The sequence below is a fragment of the Enoplosus armatus genome, chromosome 20 (assembly GCF_043641665.1).
Source record: "Enoplosus armatus isolate fEnoArm2 chromosome 20, fEnoArm2.hap1, whole genome shotgun sequence".
NCBI classification, from domain to species: Eukaryota; Metazoa; Chordata; class Actinopteri; order Centrarchiformes; family Enoplosidae; genus Enoplosus; species Enoplosus armatus.
This window is the reverse complement of record NC_092199.1, coordinates 8,930,688-8,950,941: the sequence shown is the minus strand read 5'-3', so window position 1 is coordinate 8,950,941 and position 20,254 is coordinate 8,930,688. Positions and strand designations below refer to the sequence as shown.

Below are 20,254 nucleotides of genomic sequence, written 5' to 3'. Positions count from 1 at the left end.
CAAAACGAGGCTCTCAGATTCAAGCAGACATCTCTGTTGGCACAGGAGACAAATCTCTGACGCAAATACAGAAAAGTCCGAGATGTTCTTTTTTCATGTAATGACGCATTAGCACGTCTTTATTTTGGCGAGATTTAACTTTGTTTAAGAGGATGCAACGTTTTCGCGCATGCGTGCTGCGAATGCTCTAACTGCTGGTGAATAACATCAGCTGAATAACTGAAGATATATCATGTCCTGCCCTGGCAAGCATAAAGCATACACTCAGTCCATAAATGATCAGTCATATATAGTGTCTGTTATAACATTACTAGTCATGTATAGTTACTATACTGACTGTAAAACCGTATCAATAAGGGAACATTGATTATTGATTATAATGACATGTTTGTCATTGTACATGTGTGCATGTATTAGACCTTGTGTTGCATTTGGTTGCAACAAAAACAAAAAGATGTAAACAGTTTTAATGGATTAAGACAATTTAATTATTGTGTTTTTCTGTGATGTCAGCAGGAGATTAAGTGGTCATATCCTCTACCTCTTTGGACATAATGTTAATGTTCAATTGGATTCTTGTCTGATTTCACTGTCCTTTAGAAGCAAGTAGTGAAGGGTGCCACAGAAGTGAATACAGAAGAAAAACTATACTTTCAGTAAACTTAATTTGAGTCATAAGCCACGTCAAATACAATATTTACCTTTTTTAAAAAAAAGAAAAAAAAAGTGGTTTCAAGCTCCAATGTACAGCGAATCTCCATTTATATCTGTGCATTTGACCTTGAGTGATGACCCTGGAGTCATAGACCCAGTTGTTCATGAGCAATTATTTTCCCTTCTCAAGATTGAATCAACCTCTCATAACAATTCTACAAAAGGTCAATTATTTGCTCATCCCCTCCGTTCACACGCACAGATTGACATTATACACTTCAACCAAAATGAAAAGTAAAACAATAAGTTCTTTATTATTATTATAGTACTATATGACAGCATATTACAAAAAACAAAGCATTTTGTTTCACAGTCAAATAAAAACAGCAAGACAAAGATCGAACACAGCAGGCCATACAGTGGGCAGTTACAAAGCGTTTTGAGTTGGTGTCAAGTCTTTAGTGAAAGTTGAACAATTCTTTTACAGAGCCGACGTCCACCTTCATGATCCCTCTCCAAAAGATGCTTTCAAAGACTCACAGGCCTCATTCATGAAGCATTTCGTTCGTCCCCTTTTGATGCTTCTACATTTTCCCGTTTATACAGTTAATCAGAATAGCTATGCGAGACTTGAACACCTCAAAACTGCATTTCATTTACAGAAGCTGATGCATTTCAACCACTAGTTTAGAACCAGTGTTGGTCTAGGAAAGGCAATGTTGGAGCGACACGTAAATCATCATGAGTTGGTTCAATTCCTTTATCCCACAATGCCTCCTTTTCAAAAACATAATATCTACGTAAGCTCTGTAACCACCGGACCCTGTTTTTTTTTAAATTACTTTTAACAAAGACAACAAATCCCTAAAATAACTTTGGTTTCTCGTGATGACAAAGATCTTTCTCAGTGGAAATGAAACTTGGACAAGGAATTTAAAACGGATATTAGATCGAGATTTGCTTTTGTTGAAACTAAGGTGCAATACTCAGAAAGCCAGAAAGCATACTTCCTTTTGACCTAAAACAGGCAAATGCTGATTAAAATAAATCAATTCCTTTTTTTGTTAATGTTTGTAAGTAGTATAAAAATATGCTACTTTATTGCTGAGCATGAAACAAATTTGAATCCTGCCCTTGTACAAACTACGCAAAACAGGTGTCTTCGCAATTTTTTTAAAGTACCAATTTATTTTGTGCTCCTGCAGCTGCTGCTGCAGTTTACATATGTTTGGCTCTTCGTTCAAAACTGAATAAGTTACATCTCACATCTAAAAATATTTCCCCTTTTTCCTCCGTAAAAACTAGATTGAAAACTTCTACCCAGGTCCCTCAGCCAGACAGTTCTTCTACTTTCCAGAATCATCCTGCCCAGCTGTTGTCATAACCGGAGAGTACATGTACATTAAGTGAGATGTGTAATGCCACCTGACCCATTTGTGCAGTCACATCTGGAAGTGTGTCCCATTCTGTGATGTGGGGATTACATGGACATATGTTCAGGGAGCACATAGGAGATGTCATCCCAGGGGTGGCGGTACAAACCCTGTTTCAGCCTCTTCTGGTCCAGGTAATGTCCTAACGTAAGACAGACACAAGTTAAATGTCTGGTTTTAAATACTTGGGCAGTTAGTGTCATGGCTCTATCTGAACGGGACTCACCGATGAAGCCCATACTGCGGCCGAGGACAAAGATCCCATTCAGTGCGCCGATCTCCACAAACTCATCAGCCTCATCTCTGGAACCAGTTCAACATTCATGTGAGAAACAATAGTGAACAGTGTGCCATCAACACAGAAGGCTACAATACAGACAACGCACTCTTGACATGTGAATCTATCAAAATGTCTCTATACGCATCACATTTTGTTAAAGGGTTTAAACACGCTATAATGTAAACAGATAAAGTTTTATTAATATATTTGTCAACTACTATAAGCCGTAATGAATGACAATATAGTAAAACACAGCTGTAATAATATAAAATATACCTTCATAGGAGACGTGATAATTGTTGACAAATACTGAACATTAATAAACATTTAAAAATGTCTTTATAGAAATGTTTATAGAAATGCTATAGAAGGAAAAAGTTATCTACATTTTATGTACAAGTGTGTCATGTCACAAACTGACCAGAAAGTTCGCTATTAATCTACAGTAACAACAGTTGCCTTTTGAAAAATGTAACTTTACAATGGAAAGAAAATACCAAAAGTCTGAATACTAACCAAACCTAGACTTCATTAAAAATGCTACAAAATATTTTAAAAGAAAAGTAAAAAATGTAACACTATTCACCCCTTACTGAACTGACACTCCCACCTCATCTGTCTCTACATGGCACAGCAGTTTAATATTCTTACCGTGTGAAGCCGCCACACGTCCTCAGCAGGTCCACAAAGGCAACACCAATAAAACCGTCCACGTTGAGGATCAGGTTGGGTTTCTGAGGACAAGAAAGAGAAATCAATTTATCTCATGTCAGAGGAATATCAGTAAGCCTGCCAACTTCTGCCAAATTTAACTTTAATTTAAAAAGGTTCTACACACTGTCCAAAATGTGTGTTTGTCAGTAAAATGTTCCAATTTAATTTTATGAGGGTCTTCACATGCTGTGCTTCACTCTTGATAAATCAGCTGACAAGTACCTTGGAGGTGGTGATCTTCTCTACGTCCAGGGCATAGTCGAGTAGCTGGGTGGAGGGGAAATGCTGCTTAACAAAGTCCTTCAGAATCTGCACCCTCATGTCTGGGTTGTTGATCTGAAAACAGAGACAAACTGTGTTTTACGTTACAGCTTTGAGTCTTGTCTAAATTCATTAATCTAATAAAAATCTGAATATTCAGATATTCAAATTCAAGGATTATTCAGAGGTATAATCTTAGCAACTTTCTACTATACTCAAAAATGCCACATCATTTATGGATCTTGATAATGTAACTTGAGGTAGTGTGAAAAGCTGCCTACTGATTTGACCCTGTGGCCGATGCCCATTATCAGCTTGCCATCCTTCTTCATCTTGTTGACAAACTCCATGGGCAGCATGCCACTGTCAAATGCCTTGCTGAACTGCTTAGCAGCTGCATCCAGAGCACCTCCGAAACGGTCCCCCTGGAATTTATGGATAAAAATCATGTTTCAGTGCAGAAACAACTTGGTCAGTTTTAACTACGTGGGCCAAGTGTTGCTAATTAAAGATTGTGGAACAGTGCATGTGCTGTGTTTGTGTGTGAGCAGTACTGACGATGGTGAGCAGGCCAGAGGTGAGGCTTGAGATAAGGTCCTTTCCAGCACGAGCACAGACGATGGTGTTGTGCGCACCAGAGACGGCAGGCCCATGATCAGCAGTCACCATCAGGCACATCTCAATGAACTGGCAGGCATAGCGCGGCAACCTAGACAGAAACACAGCACATCTTATTCTACTGAAAACATATTTGTAAGACAATCAGCAGACACTTCTTCTCTCAGTAACTGATTTAAACACCAGTTGCCGGCTAGCTGCCATAACAACCTGCGTTGGAACCAAAGCAAGCCCAGCACTCCTCCTAAACCCATCTCCTCCTTAAAGACCTCAGTGATGGGCATGCCAGCGTAGATGAGCTCCTGGCCTCGCTCGTCACAGATGCTCGTCATGAATGAAGCTGGCTTACGGATCAGGCCCAACTCCTGGAGGAAATCAAGTGGAGAGTAAAACATATATAAGGTGGGTTCTTAGACACAGGTAAACAGTGAGAAAATGTTTGAATGTGTGAGGCAGAGGACAGCTGAACAATAACAAGAAATTTCAGCACAGAGATGCCATTGATATGTTGGAGGTATTAGAAACAGAGGCGCCATTACGTATTTTGTCCACCAGAGAACACTGACAAGTTGATTTTTCAGCTGTTTAAGTCTTGCGCTCAGTACATACCTAGGTCAATATTCTATATCTGCCAATGTAGACAGTTACCGGCCAATACATTGCCTTATTTTTACATGAGCTTATATATATATATAAATAATGACCTCTAAATTGTAACAATACAAGATTCAACAACTATTTAATCTTCGGTGGTTTAGACAGATGCTGTTGAGAGAAAGAAATAACAAAAATAAGCCATTTTTGGGTTTATCAAGAGGTAATGATCAAGGTTCTTACCCGGGCCCAAGAGTAATCCATAGGCACTGTTGGGGGAGGCACCTCCTGGGCGGGAATGATGGTACCATTGGCCACCAGTTCATCATAAACGGTCCTGTTTCACCATACACACATATAATATCAGTGAAAACCCCCGCCAAAATTTTTTTATATTAATAAACTGTGGTATGATGGTCTGATGAATTTCTCACTTGATGACGTCCCCCAGCTCATCAAAGCTCTTTGGTACATAAGCGCCAGCGTCCCTCAGAGCCTGGTTCTTGGCTACTGCCGTTTCTGAAGCCTGGTTGGCACAGGCCCCCGCATGGCCAAACTGAACCTGAGGATGGCAGTATTATAGGTTGAGCTAAAACAAGTCCCAAGTAACAACAACAAAATCCAAAGCAAGTGTTTTTCAACAAAGCCACCAAACCTCTGAAGCGAACATGGTGGCACAGGTTCCGATGCACCAGCACACCACAGGCTTGGTTATCCTGCCCTCTCTGATGCCTTGGCAGATCTTGTACTCCTCTGTGCCTCCAATCTGGGTTGTCAGATGTTAAAATTTGCCCACAGATTAATTCCATTAAATGCATATGAATTCACATGAAACACAGCCAACATGATCCAAATTGATTATTAACAAAAATGTACATTCATCTTAATCTTAAAATATAAACATTCATGGAGCTACACCCACCTCTCCCAGCATCACTATCATCTCGACCCCTGGAGTGTCCTGGTAACGAAGGACGTGGTCCATGAAGGTGGAGCCCGGATATCTGGACAAAGAGGACCAAAACACAAGGACTTAGAAAGTCTTTCAGACAACAGTAAGTTTCTAAGGAGCAGGTATAAATTATCTGGTATAAGTTCTTAGTACCTGTCTCCTCCAATGGCCACACCTTCATAGACGCCGTCTGTGGTGCGGGAGATGATGTTGTTCAGCTCGTTGGACATGCCCCCAGAACGCGACACATATGCCACGCTGCCGGGACGATAAAGTTTGGAAGCCAGGATGTTGTCCAGCATGCCACCTGTGTTTCCGATCTTAAAACAGCCTGGCTTGATGCCACCAACCTGGGAGACAGAAAGTAATTGGTATCAAAATAACTTATGTGTACCAGTACATACATACATACATACACTGATGTTAAAACACATCTATACACTCACAATAACCACTACATTCACAGTCCCAATACTGCAGTCCCTTTTTTAATAGTCTCTTTGGATGTGATATGGCTGCATACCGTAGCAGGGCCAATGATAGTGACACCTTTCTCATCAGCCATCTTGATTATCTTCCTTGTCTGAGCTTCAGGGATTCCCTCAGCTATGATGGCGATAGTGTGGATCTGAAAACACAAATTAGATAAGAGAGCTGACTTCCACGTCTGGCTGAATTTAACCTTTATGCAGTTCATGCTTGATTGTAAACATAGTTTTACAGCATGTCTTTCTACCTGTGTGTACTGCATGGCCTCCACTGTGCTGTCAAAGGCTGAGCGCAGGGAAGCAAAGCTGATCAGAACGTCCACCTCGGGGTGCTTCTTCATGGCATCGGCCATGTTCTTATAGACCGGCAGCAGGATCTCCTTGTGGCCCCAGTAGAACTTCTGCTTGTGATCCCCACTGGGCAACACGGAAATATGAGGAAGACAAATATAAATATAGCAAAATTGTATTTGAACTTTACTAGAGCAGTTAAAAATCGTGTCTACAGATCCTTTTGGTTTGGTTTCCACATAAATACAGAGTAGAGATTGCCATGTTTGTTAATTGTCAGAATATTTAAACTCAAATATAAACACATTTAATGAGGATTAAATACGACTTGATAAAAGATACGAAGACTTGACATGTTAAAGCAGGAAATGAGGATGAGGATGATGAAAAATTAGAAACTAGAAGACAATACATGCTAAAAAGGTGTTGGTTACATTATCCTCCATTGTTTGATCTTGGGGAACCTACGTGAAGGGGTAGACCATGGCTGCCACAGAGGGTTCCTCCCGGGAGCATACGTAGTCAAAGTCCATCATGCCTTGCACGGCACGTGTCTGCATGCCCCAGACTATGGCCTTGGTGTGTTTTCTGAAGAGCGTGGTGGCTTTGGCTGAAGAAACAAGAAGGCAGAGAGGCAGAGAGAGAGAAGTCAGAGCTGAAAGCAGAAACAAAAATAATCACAGGCGGGAGGGGGGTCAGGCTCAGGAAAACAGCAGGAATGGGGATGGTAACAAGCAGAGTACAGAGAGACCTCACTCTGAGCACAGAGATACAGGAGGTAGAGAAAATAACTCTTCATGATTAAAGACTTTGTAGTTCTGCAAAGTCTTTAATCATGACCTTTACAACATCACCAATGCAAGCACGGCTCCAAAAGTAAGGTCACGTGTCTCTTTGTTGATGTAGTTTGCCTGCATTAAGCATATGTTGTCATTTTTCACACACTTCCTACTTCACTTATTTTGCAGGTTTTTCACAGATGCATTGTAATTCAGGCGCCACACATTTGTTTTTAGCTTATAAATGCTGCTGTTGCATTCAACCAAATATAACTCACATTTGTAAGTGTAACCAAGTTACTCTGAGAGTCCATTATTTTGTCCACCTCCAGGTCACACTGTTAAAAGGATTAATTTGGGGTCTCGCAATGTTAAAAATGGCACCAGTGGTTGTGGTAGAAGGTTTGGGATCGGGGACATATTGTTTAAAGTTTCCAATAGTGGTTTTACTTCCATTGTTTCTAAATGAAACACAGCTGTCTACTAATAATTTACTTAATACATTTCAAGTTAAGGTCAGACAGACACCACAGCAACCCAGCAGAAGTGCAAGAAAAACATCTATGTCCAGGCTGAGCTGAGGCACTAAAAAGGACATCACTCTGCAAATGATCTGAAGAGTGTCAAGTGTGCTGTTTTGAACGCATGTTAGTGTACAATGTGGTTGGAAGCATTTGTTGTTAAATTAAATCACTCAATCTTGCCACACATTTGTTCCAGTCCTCTCAAGTCTCTCCTCTTTGTTCAGGTTCACTGCCTTCTGCTGCTCTCTGATCTGATCAATTGTCCAGCACCATAACTGCCTCTTTAGTAGAGGGCTGCAGAGTGACGAGTAATTACAGTTTTACAGGGTTTCTGCAGGTTTCACCAAGTTATATTTAAGAATTTAGACAGAGAATGCAATTTAATACCTGTGTGAAGATCATAACGGCCAAATACCAGTAGAGATGATATGGCTTACAATTATTTATTATTATAACAATAATTCCTAATGATATAATAAGCAGGCAAGAGAAAATAGACTTTTCTTCAATACTTTTGAAGGCTTTTTTTGAGCAAACTGAAATGAATGCTTCTTCAAACTTCAAACTTGGTCTTGAGGGGAAAGCACAAATGTTGAAATGATAGATTTCTTCCAACTGTGGTGGGTCATGGTTTTGTCTTGAGGTACGCCTACTATTAAATTCTAATAAATATTAAAGAAACGTCTGTCATGGTTTATGTTCACAACACTTATGCCATACCAGACAAATTCCAGATGATTCACCAAAACAGCACCCTTAAGGTGAGGAAGCTACCATAAGAATGCGAAAAAGCACAGACTGGGAAGGCAAATGGGAAGGAAGGGGGAAGTGGACAGAGGGCGGAGAGGGCAGGAAGACAGGTTTTTCACACCCTTCCATACCTCCGCTGCAGCCTGAAGAGGCTTGCGCTTCTGTGACCACACGGGACAGGAACACAAAATATGACAAAATGAGCACAAAAAAAAAAAGGGAGAAAAGAATGAGTGCATCTTTATCTTATTCATTGAACAGACTTCTCTGAAAACACTCCACAAGTAGCACATCAGAGGAAAGACCATGCAAAGCTCAGCTGCTACAGAGCATGCCTTTACTGAGCTGCTGTGAAAAGCAATCTAAAAGAAGTTCAGTCTAGCCACAGTCGCAATCTCATTTCAACATATCCTGTGCTGAACATCTGACTTCTTATAATCAACGACACACAGCTCAGTCTACAGATGACAAACCTTTTCTAAAGATCCTTGTATTTGTGAGTCTTAGCATTAGAAAACTGATAACATCCTTAATTTGTGGATTATCTACAACTGCTTCTAAATCTTTTTACTTAAGAATATAATGCAACCACTGGACTACTGAGGCGATGCAAGCATGTAGGTGTCACACACAGACTCTCTCCTTTCTAGCAAGATTAGGAGGATGAAGAAAAAGGGGCAGCCGAGCGCAGTGTGGCCATGGCACACCTATCACTTACCTTTCCAATCGCCTGTGACCACATTCTTCAGAGGCCACAGTATAGAATGAAGAGAGTCTTAGAGAAACAAGCATGAAAAAGGCGAGGGTGAGTGGACAGTTTGTGCAGCAAAACAAGAAGAGGAAGAGGAGGGAGAAATAGAAAGAAAATTAAAATGCAGAATAGCAGTGATGGCATTCGCAGGAAAGGAGGGAAAAATACAGGACGCAAGAAGAAGAGAAATGAAAAAGCGTGTATGAGTACATATGGCGTCTTGCTGATAAGAGGCAGTGGAGGGGTGAGTGCTGCTGTGTTAGTTACCTGCTGGAAGACCTGCTTTAGACTTCTTGGCCGGGGTGACATCATTAGACGTCCTGGGTTCAGAGAATGAAGCTGTCCTTGTTGTAGCTGGAGTCTGGCACAGAAAATAGAGAGAAATAAATTTTAGGTTATTCAAAGCCTTACAAAAGCTTCCAATTTCAGTCAATATAGCTTCGACAGGTGTGTATTTTTGAAAAGAACAATATTTTAAAAAGTCTTATGTGAATTATAAAAAAATAAAAATAAAGGTACTGCAGAGACAATTTGGAGTTGTTCGAAGCTTAAATAGTGTTTGAACATGCATGACTGAGTTGTATCTCTAGTAAGCGAACGCCCTTAAAACACGCAACACCTTCTGCTACATGTGAACAAAAGCTGCATGTGTTTGTGCAATCTCTCATGTTAATACGTTACTCAGCAATAATCCTTTCCTTTAACTCTAACAATCAGTAAAATGAATTCACTAGATTTACATAAGCACAGTTCACAATTTAAAACGTCCATTTACCTCACTAGACAATTAGCACATGAAAATGTGGTGCCTATCTCAATGTGTTACTGAATGAAAATACCATTGCACTGTTGCTGGCATTGAGGAGGAAGTTGGCGGTATGTGCATCCATTGGCGGCTGGTTAGGGATTGGCCGGTGGCCCAGAGCCATTCCAACAATGGCTGTCATATGGGTCTCAGTCCCAAACACATGGATAGGAATACCTGTGGTCTTCCCTGCAGAAGAAAAACAGATTTAAACTCAATTTAAAAAAGTTTTTAACCAACTTTAACTGCCATTCATGCTCTTATATCAGCTGTGCATGCATTCAAAAACATTATTATCCCTCTTTCCAGTCATGTGTAGTCGAATAAAATAATCTGAAAATCGTGTCACGAATTACATATTACAGTCAATCTAATTCTTTTGTTCTCTGGCTGGGCTCTTCCCCATGACCCTCAGCTTCATCTCACTCACCTACTTCCCCCATCACCCTCAGCCCCTCCTGGTAGTTGGGCCCGCCACGTCGAACAAAAATGGTGACCTCGTGCTCCTTCAGAGGACCTTGGTAGTCTTTGATGGCCCTGACGATGCCCTGAGGGGAGACACAGGCAGATCAGGTATGTGGATCACAGATGGTGAAATCTTCAAAAATATCTGCATACACAGTCAACCAGTGAGCAACACGGGAATGTGCAGTGTTGTTTTAATTAACACCATTTAACATGTCCATATCAGAAAACAGGATGCAAAACTTATTATCGTCAGTATTTTCCTATGGAGAATGACACACACACACACCACATACACACACACACACACACACACACACCTTAGTGTTGACTGCTATAACGTGTTACTTATTAAAAGGCTCTGCATTATTCATGAGTTATGGTCCTGAATTAACCAAAGGAACACAGATAATGTATTTTAATAGGTAACAAAGTTGGCTTTCATGGGCAGTTTGTGTTCTCTTTAAACTGGACTCTGAAATTGACATTTGGCAGCGGCTTGAAGGCAGGCCAAACTCTTAAAGTTGACACTACCTAAAAATGTTATCTGGCCATAAATATACACTGTACAGACATATACTGTATTAAGATGAATGTGATGTGAAGTATATATAGGGCGTCTCAACAACGAATGAAGCTGAAGAAGCTCTGCTGTTCCAAAACAGACTAGCCTCAAACAATACAGAGACTAACTTGGTTTTTCTCTTAGAAAAAAACAGTAACACACATTTCAATGACTGTGCAGGCCTGTGATAACATTTAGAGTTGACAGTTAATGTGTTTCACCTTGAATGTGGCTGCTACATTGGTGAAGTTGGCAATACTTCCTCCAATGATCAGCACTTTCCCTGTGGGATACAGAGAGAGGAGGTGAAGTGTTCAGAACATGTTCATGACTGAAATTTGACACTCCAGTAGTTTTGGTGACAGCCATGAAGTCTATTGTTGGCAACATACACACAGTGAACAGTGGCCTTGTGACATACTAAAGGAGAGCAAGTAGGTCACATAGCAGTCACAGAATTCAATGCTTAAAGCAAACTTGACATAAGAAAAGTGTGATTTATCTGAAACGGTCAAGATTGTTTTCTAAAAGCGTGTCTGTGTAACTACCCCCCCCCCCCTGCAGCCTACTTTTTTGACCCTGTTAAGTGCAGCAGAAGCACGCCCTAATGAAGTGTTGGCTGTACCCACCTTGAGTATGTTTCTCCCGTGTCATGAGAGAGAGGATGGTTTTAGCGTAGTCGTAGGTCTGCTGTTCACTGGGTGCACCAGAGTACTCGCCATAGTTGGCCAGTTCATCCACCCCGCCCAGGTCACAGATGGTGTCGCTAAAGAAGAGGGAAGACGAACAGTCAAGTACGGTTCTTTCACCCACCAAAGCACTTTGAATTGCTCCTGTTAGCTAAAAAGGCTCAATACAAACAAATAAATGGGAGTACCTGTAGACTACTGAAGCCCCTCCTCCAGCCACCATAGTCCAGATCCTGCCACGAGGGTTCAGCAGGGTGAGCTTCAGGCTGGCACCACTCTTTGCATCCAGATCAGCTATGTATGCCTCCTACAATGTACAAATCATATCCCATAACATTGAACTTGTACATCTCATATGATTAAGCTGTGAAAAAGGCAGCTGCAGTATTATAACCCAATAGATCTTAAATACACACATAGATATAAACCTGCTTTACTGTCCTTCAGATCTCACCTCTGGATATGCTTCTCTGCCAAAGGGAGGTGGAAACTCAACATCACCCCATTTAGCCTTGCAGATGTAGTCTGCTGTGGCATCAATCTTGGCTGCCATGTCGAGGACGTACACTCCTTTTTGGGTGACGACTGGTTAAAAGAATAAAAGTTATGTTTGACATTTTCATGTTTTTCATCAAATAAAGACGTTACAGAAGAGTATCAGTGGTAAATTTGATCCTTAATGTGGATAAATTAGTAACTTCTACCCATAAATTAATAATAAATCCTCTCCAAGTACTTAATTCACTCTCTTGAATTGATAATGCACAAATGGAGCTGTTAGAGTAACAAAAAAGTTCCCATCTTTCCAAACTGAAGAATAACACTGGAACTTAGAAATTAATATAATTATGCACAGTTGAGATGCATGGGTCTTTGAAGTTAAGAAAAACTTACCTAGAGGGTTGATCTCAAGGTAGGTGAAGTAGAGGTCCTCATATAAGTTGAAGAGGCCCACTATAAAACTGGCCAGGACTCTTCAAGAAGGGAAAAAACAAAAAACAGTAGATTAAAATCACAATACAAGCGAGGACAACAAGTCTTACTAGAAAACAATATAAAATAAAAGAGTGTAGACCAGTGCTTTTCATCCACAATACATTAAATAACATATTTTGTTGCCAAACAATTATGCTAAATGCTGCAACTTAGACACAGACTTTAGAATTCACAGTGGATCACACTTTACTTCTAAGGGCAGAGCTTGTGAGAAACTAAAAAAAGTCATACTGTATAAAAGACAGATCAGCATGTTCTCTGCACACTGGGGATGGTATTTGGAAAAGGGAGAAAAAACAAACTGCTCAAGGTCACACAATAGCAAAGGACACACAGACTACACTGAAGACAAAGTGCATCTTGATTCATTGGCAGAAAAATGTAGGAACAAACTGTAACAAATACAATCCACCACAACCACATTTCTACGACAGTAACAGGTCAGACAATAAATGTATCTCATGATATAAAACATGGCTGGTTATCACTGTATTGCATTTGTAGCGATTACTGGCTTAACACATGAGGGGGAGCACCTCTTATCAAAGGCTCTCTGAAGTGAAGTTGAATCAACAGGGTGCTTGGCAGCAGCCCTGATACAGGACATCACGGAAAGTATAAACTATTATCGAATAAAAACAAAATTGCAATATATATCAAACTGGCGTCACATAACTGCTTTAGTATCACATAAAAAAAAAAAAAAAAAGTGCCATTCAATTCCTGTCTCCGTCCGAATGGATACAAGATGACCTCCTCACTTTTTTCATTAGAAAGACCCAGAATCACTCATATCATATCATATCATATCATATGTGGTTCTATCTATTGGTTTTTCAGGTAAAAAACATCCTTATGTCTTACTTTCAACTGACTACGTTTGTTTAACTACTATAGCTCTTTCCATGTGGATAACAATACAATCAATAAAAAAGGATTTGTCCGTACTCTTTCTTGTCATCGGGAACGTGTGTGAGGAGCTGCTCTGTGACTTGCTCCTCTCTCAGCTTGTCATCCACAGCGACCATCAGCCTCTGGGCCTTGGCGTCCACGTCACCCACCTCCACTCCTCCCTCGTGGTGGAAAAGTACATGGTCGCCCTCACGTGTGGCATAAATACACACATAAAACTCCTCCTCCTGCGTGGACCAGTGGAGAGTTAGGGCAAATACAAGCATACACAAACACATTTGGACAGATTTAGTTTGAAAAACTAAAAACTAACTACTAAAAACAGCACAGCGTGCAATCCCATTTACAAAAGGCTGATGAGCTGGATGTTCAAGTTATTCAAACTGACCTTCATACAGGAGCGTTTTCTCACGCATTGATGGGTGACAACCAAATTATACACATATTGCAACACCATTTATCCTTACTAAATTACTTTTGTATCCTGACCCTGGATGTTTCATTGATCTGCACAGTGGCTTGATACTTTGTTTTCTTGGTTAATTAGGGTCTATGAAGCTCTTTGATATTGTAGCTATGATTAAAGGCACCAGACACGAACTTGAACTGGCTTTCAGACATAACAAACAGGATGTGGACTGACGAAACACAAGAAACTGGCATACGTTACCTGTGTGTGTGGAACAAACGGCTCAATGAGGAAGTTCTTCAGCACACCCTTTGCCTTTCCCACCTATTCAAGACAAGCAACTTGATGTCACACTTGACAAGCATGTTAGTCTAACCTAGTTATACACTTGGAAGTAAATAGCAATACAGCCCTCAAACTAGAAAAATAATAAAAAAAAAAAAAATTTGGTAAAAAGGACAGTGTAAGTAGAAGTGGATTCTGCGCATGATATGCAGGTTTAATTTACTATGTCATCTTTACACAACCTGATAAAATGTTTTTATTAAGAGGAAAGCACATAGAATGACATATGATATTTAAAAAAGAAAGAACTAATGGTATGGTAAGTGCGTAAATTCCCCCTTATGTACTGGAAGTATAGCGACAGCCAGTTTGAAGTGCAGCACAACATGTATGCATGGATGTGTGGTGGACCAGAATAGACCACCCTCCTCCACTGCGTTACATAACCTCTGACCTGGCAGATCTAAACATAAGCTTATGTCCTCTGGTACTGGACACAGCAGCCTTCTTCACATAACAGGTCCATATACTGGCACTAACGGACAAGGAACTGTAGCTTACGTTCTCTTCAGATGCCATTCAAGCCACAATATGTCATGTGATTTACTATCTGGCTAGGACTGTTAGACGGCATTCCTATCTTAATTTATGACAATTAGTCTGAAAAATGACACTAAGGAACAGGGACCATGTGCTGAATATATCTAAGATGCAAAGAATTTTCATTAATTAAATTAGTTTCCATATACTGTCAATGCTGTGTCTATGAGAGATAATAATGTAGTATTTCAAACAGATTAAGAATATGTTGTTAAGAGATGATATGATGAATACAATTATTGGTGAGCTGGTACACTGGCAGAGTAAGTATTGGATATTTTTCTGAGCATATTCTGAGTAAATTAAATCATGTTATTTTGAATGGGGACACAGTTTTAAGAAAAAGACTAGCTGCTCTTTGTCTGAATGACAAGACAGCTGAGTGACCAGTAAAGCTGAGTGGAAAAAATGCAGCACATTCATTTAAATTGGATCACTATGTTGACACAGTCAGGGGGCAAACGCAGGGGGGCAAAAGATTGCCTGGCAAAAAAGTTGAACCAACTTTTGCTGGACTGCCAGTACATATTTCTGGCAAATTACTTTGTAACGTGAACTGCATATTTCTACTGTTTTACCTGCTGATGGTAGCAACAAACAATAACTTTCCAGAGAAGTAAAATCCTTCCTCATGGTATTATAAACCACTGTGAGGTGTTTTGGTGTCTGATAATCCTTCAAATCGCTTGGATCTGTTACTCCAGCTAGACTTCCTGAATCATATTTCATTGTTTCAAAAGGGAATGCTGGGCTGTTTTTGGTCTAAACCACTCACTGAGACAGACAAGTCAACTCACAGTGGTCTCTCTCATGAGGCGGGCTTTGAGCCACTCTCGGACACCCTGCAGGTCCAGATTGATGCCCACCAGCCCGAGCTTCCCACGTCGTTTGATTAATTGATCTGGCTTCACCACCAGACGCTACAGGGGAAGACAGATCAGCCACATGTTAAACAAAAGTCACAGATTTGCATTAATACTGGTGTGACAAACAAAACTGATGACATAAATATGACAAGCTTTCCTTGTGCAGGTATTAGTTTCTAGTAAAAGTACACACACAAAATGATAGCTCAAATAAAGGAGGAAATATCTTTGTTTCAGCTGTAAGTTAATGGCTAGAGAACTGATAATCCATTCGTTCACCCTAGCTTAGCTCAAAATATCAAACTGCCTCAGAGATAAGTGGTACCTGCTTGCTAGCCTAGCGCTAATTTCTTTAAACACAAAATCATAACAGTCACTCAATTGCATCTAAACACATAGTCACATGCCACATTACTGTCACATGTGTAATGACATAATGTCCTGCACAGAGTTTCGGTGACATGCAGTATGTAATTAGCCCCATGATTTCAATATTCCTTTGCCGGCTGAGGAAACAGCCAACAGACAAGTATTTATTGAGTGTGTCGCAGCAGCCTTACCTCTGTTAGCAGCCACGGATGCTCCTGTATGAGACGGTCCCAGTCAGTCTCAGCGCTGACACTGGCATAGTGGAAGCGGTTCTGCACGGCCGCTGAGGTGCAGACATACTTGTACAAGAACTCTTTTCCTGTCTGCTCTGAGATGGCTTTCGCCGACATGGCAGCGCTGGATAGCACAGGACCTTTGGGAGAGGGAGGCCAACAGTAAATTTCACAGTCACAACATCATCATATGTACAGTATATATTGAAGGATAAAACAAAAGAAAAAACCAACCCAAGCAACTAGAACCTACAGGCCAAGTCAATTCTGATTTTCAACCAAGATGGGGGTAACTATCAAGCCCTGACGGATATGTATGCCCACAGTATGATGTGATTTACTGTACTTGGTTACATTATTTCATGGATGTTACCAGAACATTCGTTGGAGTTGCATGTCTGCATGTATAAACATGATCCTGAAAAAAATTAATCCAGGTTTTGTGCACATGCAATGTGGGACACTGGGTACAAGTGATTGATTAAATGCGCTATAAATAAATAGTTAAAACAGTCAAACAGTAATGTTTAACAAAGTCAGATGACTAGCATTCATCTAATGGGTTACATTTCAAGCTAAAGCTTTTTGATGCCTTGCCAGCAACGCTTATCTGTGTTTGAGATTTCCACAGTGACAAATCCTTTGCTACAATTGTGATTTAACTAAGATAAACTGTGAAAGTATTCCCTATCTGCAGCATGGTCACATATTTATCCAATACACATGACCGGCAGTGAAGGCAACTACCAAAATAAATACCAAAAAATATTTGTCTTGGTTAGGGCATAATAAATATAATTGAAAAAAGCCCTAAATTTACCAACTCATCATCATAGTTCTCCTCTGCTTATTTTGTTAGTAATGCGCATAAAGGCGTTCATTCATCTAAAAGAATAATTTATCTGTTTAGGCTAGCCACTGGAAAAAGTACAGATTAAACAGTAATACTGCTGAGTTTTAAGGCTTGTGTATGTGACTGATGACAGCTCAATTACTCTTTGTTCCAAACTTAGAAACCTGGGATTCATACTGAAAATAAATCCTTTTGTACCTCCTCAGTATTGTTACAGTTGTGTTTACCAATTGAGTTAGCTGTCATCTCACCAATGACATGTCAAACTGTCATCACATACTTTAATAGGAGGAGAAGGTAGTGAATATTTTTAACCATTCTAAGGCTTAAAATGGGAGGTACTATAATAGATGTTCAGTCAATTGCAGGGTACCATGCCAACTCATTAAATAGTGCGTACACTGTCCCCTTCCTTCAATCAACAACCCAGCCTCTAACATGTGAATATAAGAAAAAACAGAAAAAGACAAAATCCCATGTCAAAAATGCAAAGATGCTGCGAGAGCTGAAATGTTCAGTTGATCAAGAGAAAATTCATCTGCAAATATTGGTTAATTGTTTCAGTCATTTTCCAAACAAAAATTGGCAGTAATTTTCTGGTAACAGCTTATCAAATGCAAAATTTGCTGCTTTTTTCCCCCCATGTTTCTGCATCGTTTTGAACTGTTCAGACAGAACAAGCAACCTGTGAAACTAGTTGAGACATCAAGCCCACACCCAAGCCCTCAAAGGCATGCTCACATTAACATATAAGTATAACACTGGGGAACAATTTGGGAAAAAAATTCTGTTGAGTTAGATTTTTATGCTGATTAAAACTAAAATTGGCATGCTGATTCCAAAATTGCAGTCAGTTTTTTTTCTAGCACGTCAAGTTTTTTCTCCACAGCTTACCCTCCAGATAAGCAAAATTCCACTGATTAGCTGTAGTAAGACTTGCCAGCTGATTACGATTGGACTCATCTACAGCTACGAGGCAACTTGTTTGTGCAGTCACAATTGAGACACTGCGGTGAGAGGTGTGTGCAGCTCCCAATAGGTCAGTACTATCACACACATATCTGTTAAGTATAGTATTTTTCATATTTTTTAAGAAAACGGGGATCCTATAGTTCAAAAACTTGACGTGATAGAGAAAAACTGAGATCAGTTTTGGATTCCGCACTCAAAAATTAGTTAAAAACAGCTGTCAGACCTAACTCAACAAAAATTGTGTTCCCCAGTGTAATCAGTGACAAAATCTAGATATGATCCACAAAGACAGAGGGGAAACTCTCCTACTACTGTATATACACAATACTATCTGAGGAAAGATGTGAAGGATAAGACAAGCCTGCATAAAGGTAACAGGTTGCACTGATGGTACTTACAATCCGGTTTCAAACATTGCACTGTTGTCAGACCTGCTCAACCAACCCTGCCTCAACACAAACATACATCCATGCATTTATAGGTCACTGTTCCTTTGGCCTAGAGCCCAAGGTTTACAGCTCTAATTTAAGACTGATGTGTGGAACAGCCCAAACAGGTCCATAAAGTACCTTTATCACCAGCACCAGCACCACCACAACCCAAACAATGATAAGCAGGGAGCCTTGATAACATACATCTTATCTCTTCTGCCTTTGTTTGGCTGATAACATTTTATGGAGGTTTTTATTTCAGCCTCTGAATTACAACCAGTGGCTTTGTGGTAGCAGCTTCTGCGTCAGCTGCAGAGTACTTCAACACAGAAAGTCAGTCTGCAAGAGGTCTGTGATATCTAACCTGGCTAGGATTTAGCTTACAAGGCTATCCTGCCATGCTTTCAGAGGCAGATGTCCCAGTATTTAGCCTGCCATAATCCACGGGTTCAGTCCATTGTTTGAGGCCATCAAGCCGTGAAATCAGTGCCACTGTACAGGCTCCTGAGATGAAGGACACTGGATTTGGAGGCAGCAGCATCACAATGGCCAGCGAGGGGTGGCGCTGCTTCAGACACAGCTGCTGCTTGATGAGTTTAGCATCACTTTTGCCGTGCAAAGTGCCGTGTAAAGTTAACGTCACATCATGTGCGTCAGGCCAACGCAAGTGAATGAGGCTCCTGTACCAGCTACCACACCCACCCCCACAGATTGTAGCCTTAACTAGCTAAGCCAAGCAAGTTCAATAACTTTAGCTTGGCTCGCTGTGGGTAAATGGAGAGCAATTTCCTGGAGAGGTGATGACAACGGACAGATGTAGCTAGTAGATATAGCAAAACCTACAGAGTGAGACGTAGCAAGCAGTTGAATCTTTTCTGTGTCTGGCAGGATGACAGTGACAGCATTTTTTTTGCGGACAAATGTTACACCATCTCACATCCGCCACCCTGAAGTCCTGCCAGACTGGCTAACTGCTGTCGCCTCACACTGGTGCAGACAGCCGCTAGCTAACTGGTAACCAGAGAAGCTAACAAACGTTCGTGTTTAAAAATTAAAAAAAAAGAAATGAGCGAAAATGGTTACCTTGTCAATGAAAGTAGCACCTCTCCGAAAGTGCAGGAATCGTGTCCTGCTCAAGAATGACACAGCTAAAGAGTCACTACTTCTTGTACCGTAGTCTACTGCCAGTTGCCACCTCACTCTCGTCCTGTCGCACCATAATCTGGCGACCGATTGCACGTCGATGCGAGCGTCTGATTGGTTTAAACATGGTCACGTGGTGACGTCAGTTACGCCCACAGCTTTATAATATAAAGCCACCTACAATAAATTGCCATAAACGGTACACACAGTAAAATAACCATTGCTGAAAACTGACATTTGAATAACAGGACAAATTCATATATTTTTTTGGCTTCATACCAGTTAATTAAAATAAACCTTCAATTTCACGGAAGAATTCTTGTGTACAAAATGTGTTAATTTCAGTTAATTTCCAGGTTAAACATTACTCTTGTTAACATGGGTTAAGGTTTCAAGGAATCTATGGTTGAAAATGTACTCAGATACTTAGCTAAAAGTAGTATCACCACCTTCAGAGTGTTATATATTATTGGATTATATAATAATAATAATAATAATAATAATAATGATAATGATTGACGATATAGCAGAATTTCTGTTTGAGCTGGTATAGGTGGAGCTAAATGAAACTA

The 20,254-nt window shown here is 40.3% G+C and overlaps 1 protein-coding gene across 1 annotated transcript; it reads right to left on the bottom strand.

Moving 5' to 3' along the window:
- Positions 1–942: 942 nt before the first annotated feature.
- aclyb (ATP citrate lyase b) lies at positions 943–19,755 on the bottom strand. The gene is made up of 30 exons (XM_070926679.1): positions 19,623–19,755; positions 16,242–16,423; positions 15,613–15,735; positions 14,192–14,254; positions 13,558–13,748; positions 12,508–12,587; positions 12,068–12,198; positions 11,802–11,920; positions 11,554–11,690; positions 11,146–11,207; positions 10,325–10,442; positions 9,929–10,083; positions 9,357–9,450; positions 9,057–9,113; positions 8,470–8,499; positions 6,754–6,895; positions 6,243–6,411; positions 6,030–6,134; positions 5,660–5,856; positions 5,477–5,558; positions 5,210–5,320; positions 4,989–5,116; positions 4,798–4,891; positions 4,171–4,325; positions 3,901–4,051; positions 3,624–3,767; positions 3,304–3,417; positions 3,019–3,101; positions 2,314–2,390; positions 943–2,229 (listed from the first exon to the last, which is right to left on the bottom strand). Exons 2-30 carry the CDS (start codon positions 16,398–16,400, stop codon positions 2,135–2,137), a joined length of 3,366 nt encoding a protein of 1,121 aa, XP_070782780.1. The 5' UTR covers positions 16,401–16,423; positions 19,623–19,755; the 3' UTR covers positions 943–2,134.
- Between the last annotated feature and the right edge of the window lie 499 nt (positions 19,756–20,254).

What these genes read in the sequence shown, in the direction of transcription:
- aclyb (XM_070926679.1), bottom strand. Translation starts at nt 16,400, where the DNA reads ATGTCGGCGAAAGCCATCTCAGAGCAGACAGGAAAAGAGTTCTTGTAC. An exon ending in ACGGGAGAAACATACTCAAG is followed by an intron (nt 11,208 to 11,553) that starts GTGGGTACAGCC and finishes TGTATCCCACAG; the next exon opens with GGAAAGTGCTGATCATTGGA. An exon ending in TAAAGCAGGTCTTCCAGCAG is followed by an intron (nt 9,114 to 9,356) that starts GTAACTAACACA and finishes TGTTTCTCTAAG; the next exon opens with ACTCTCTTCATTCTATACTG.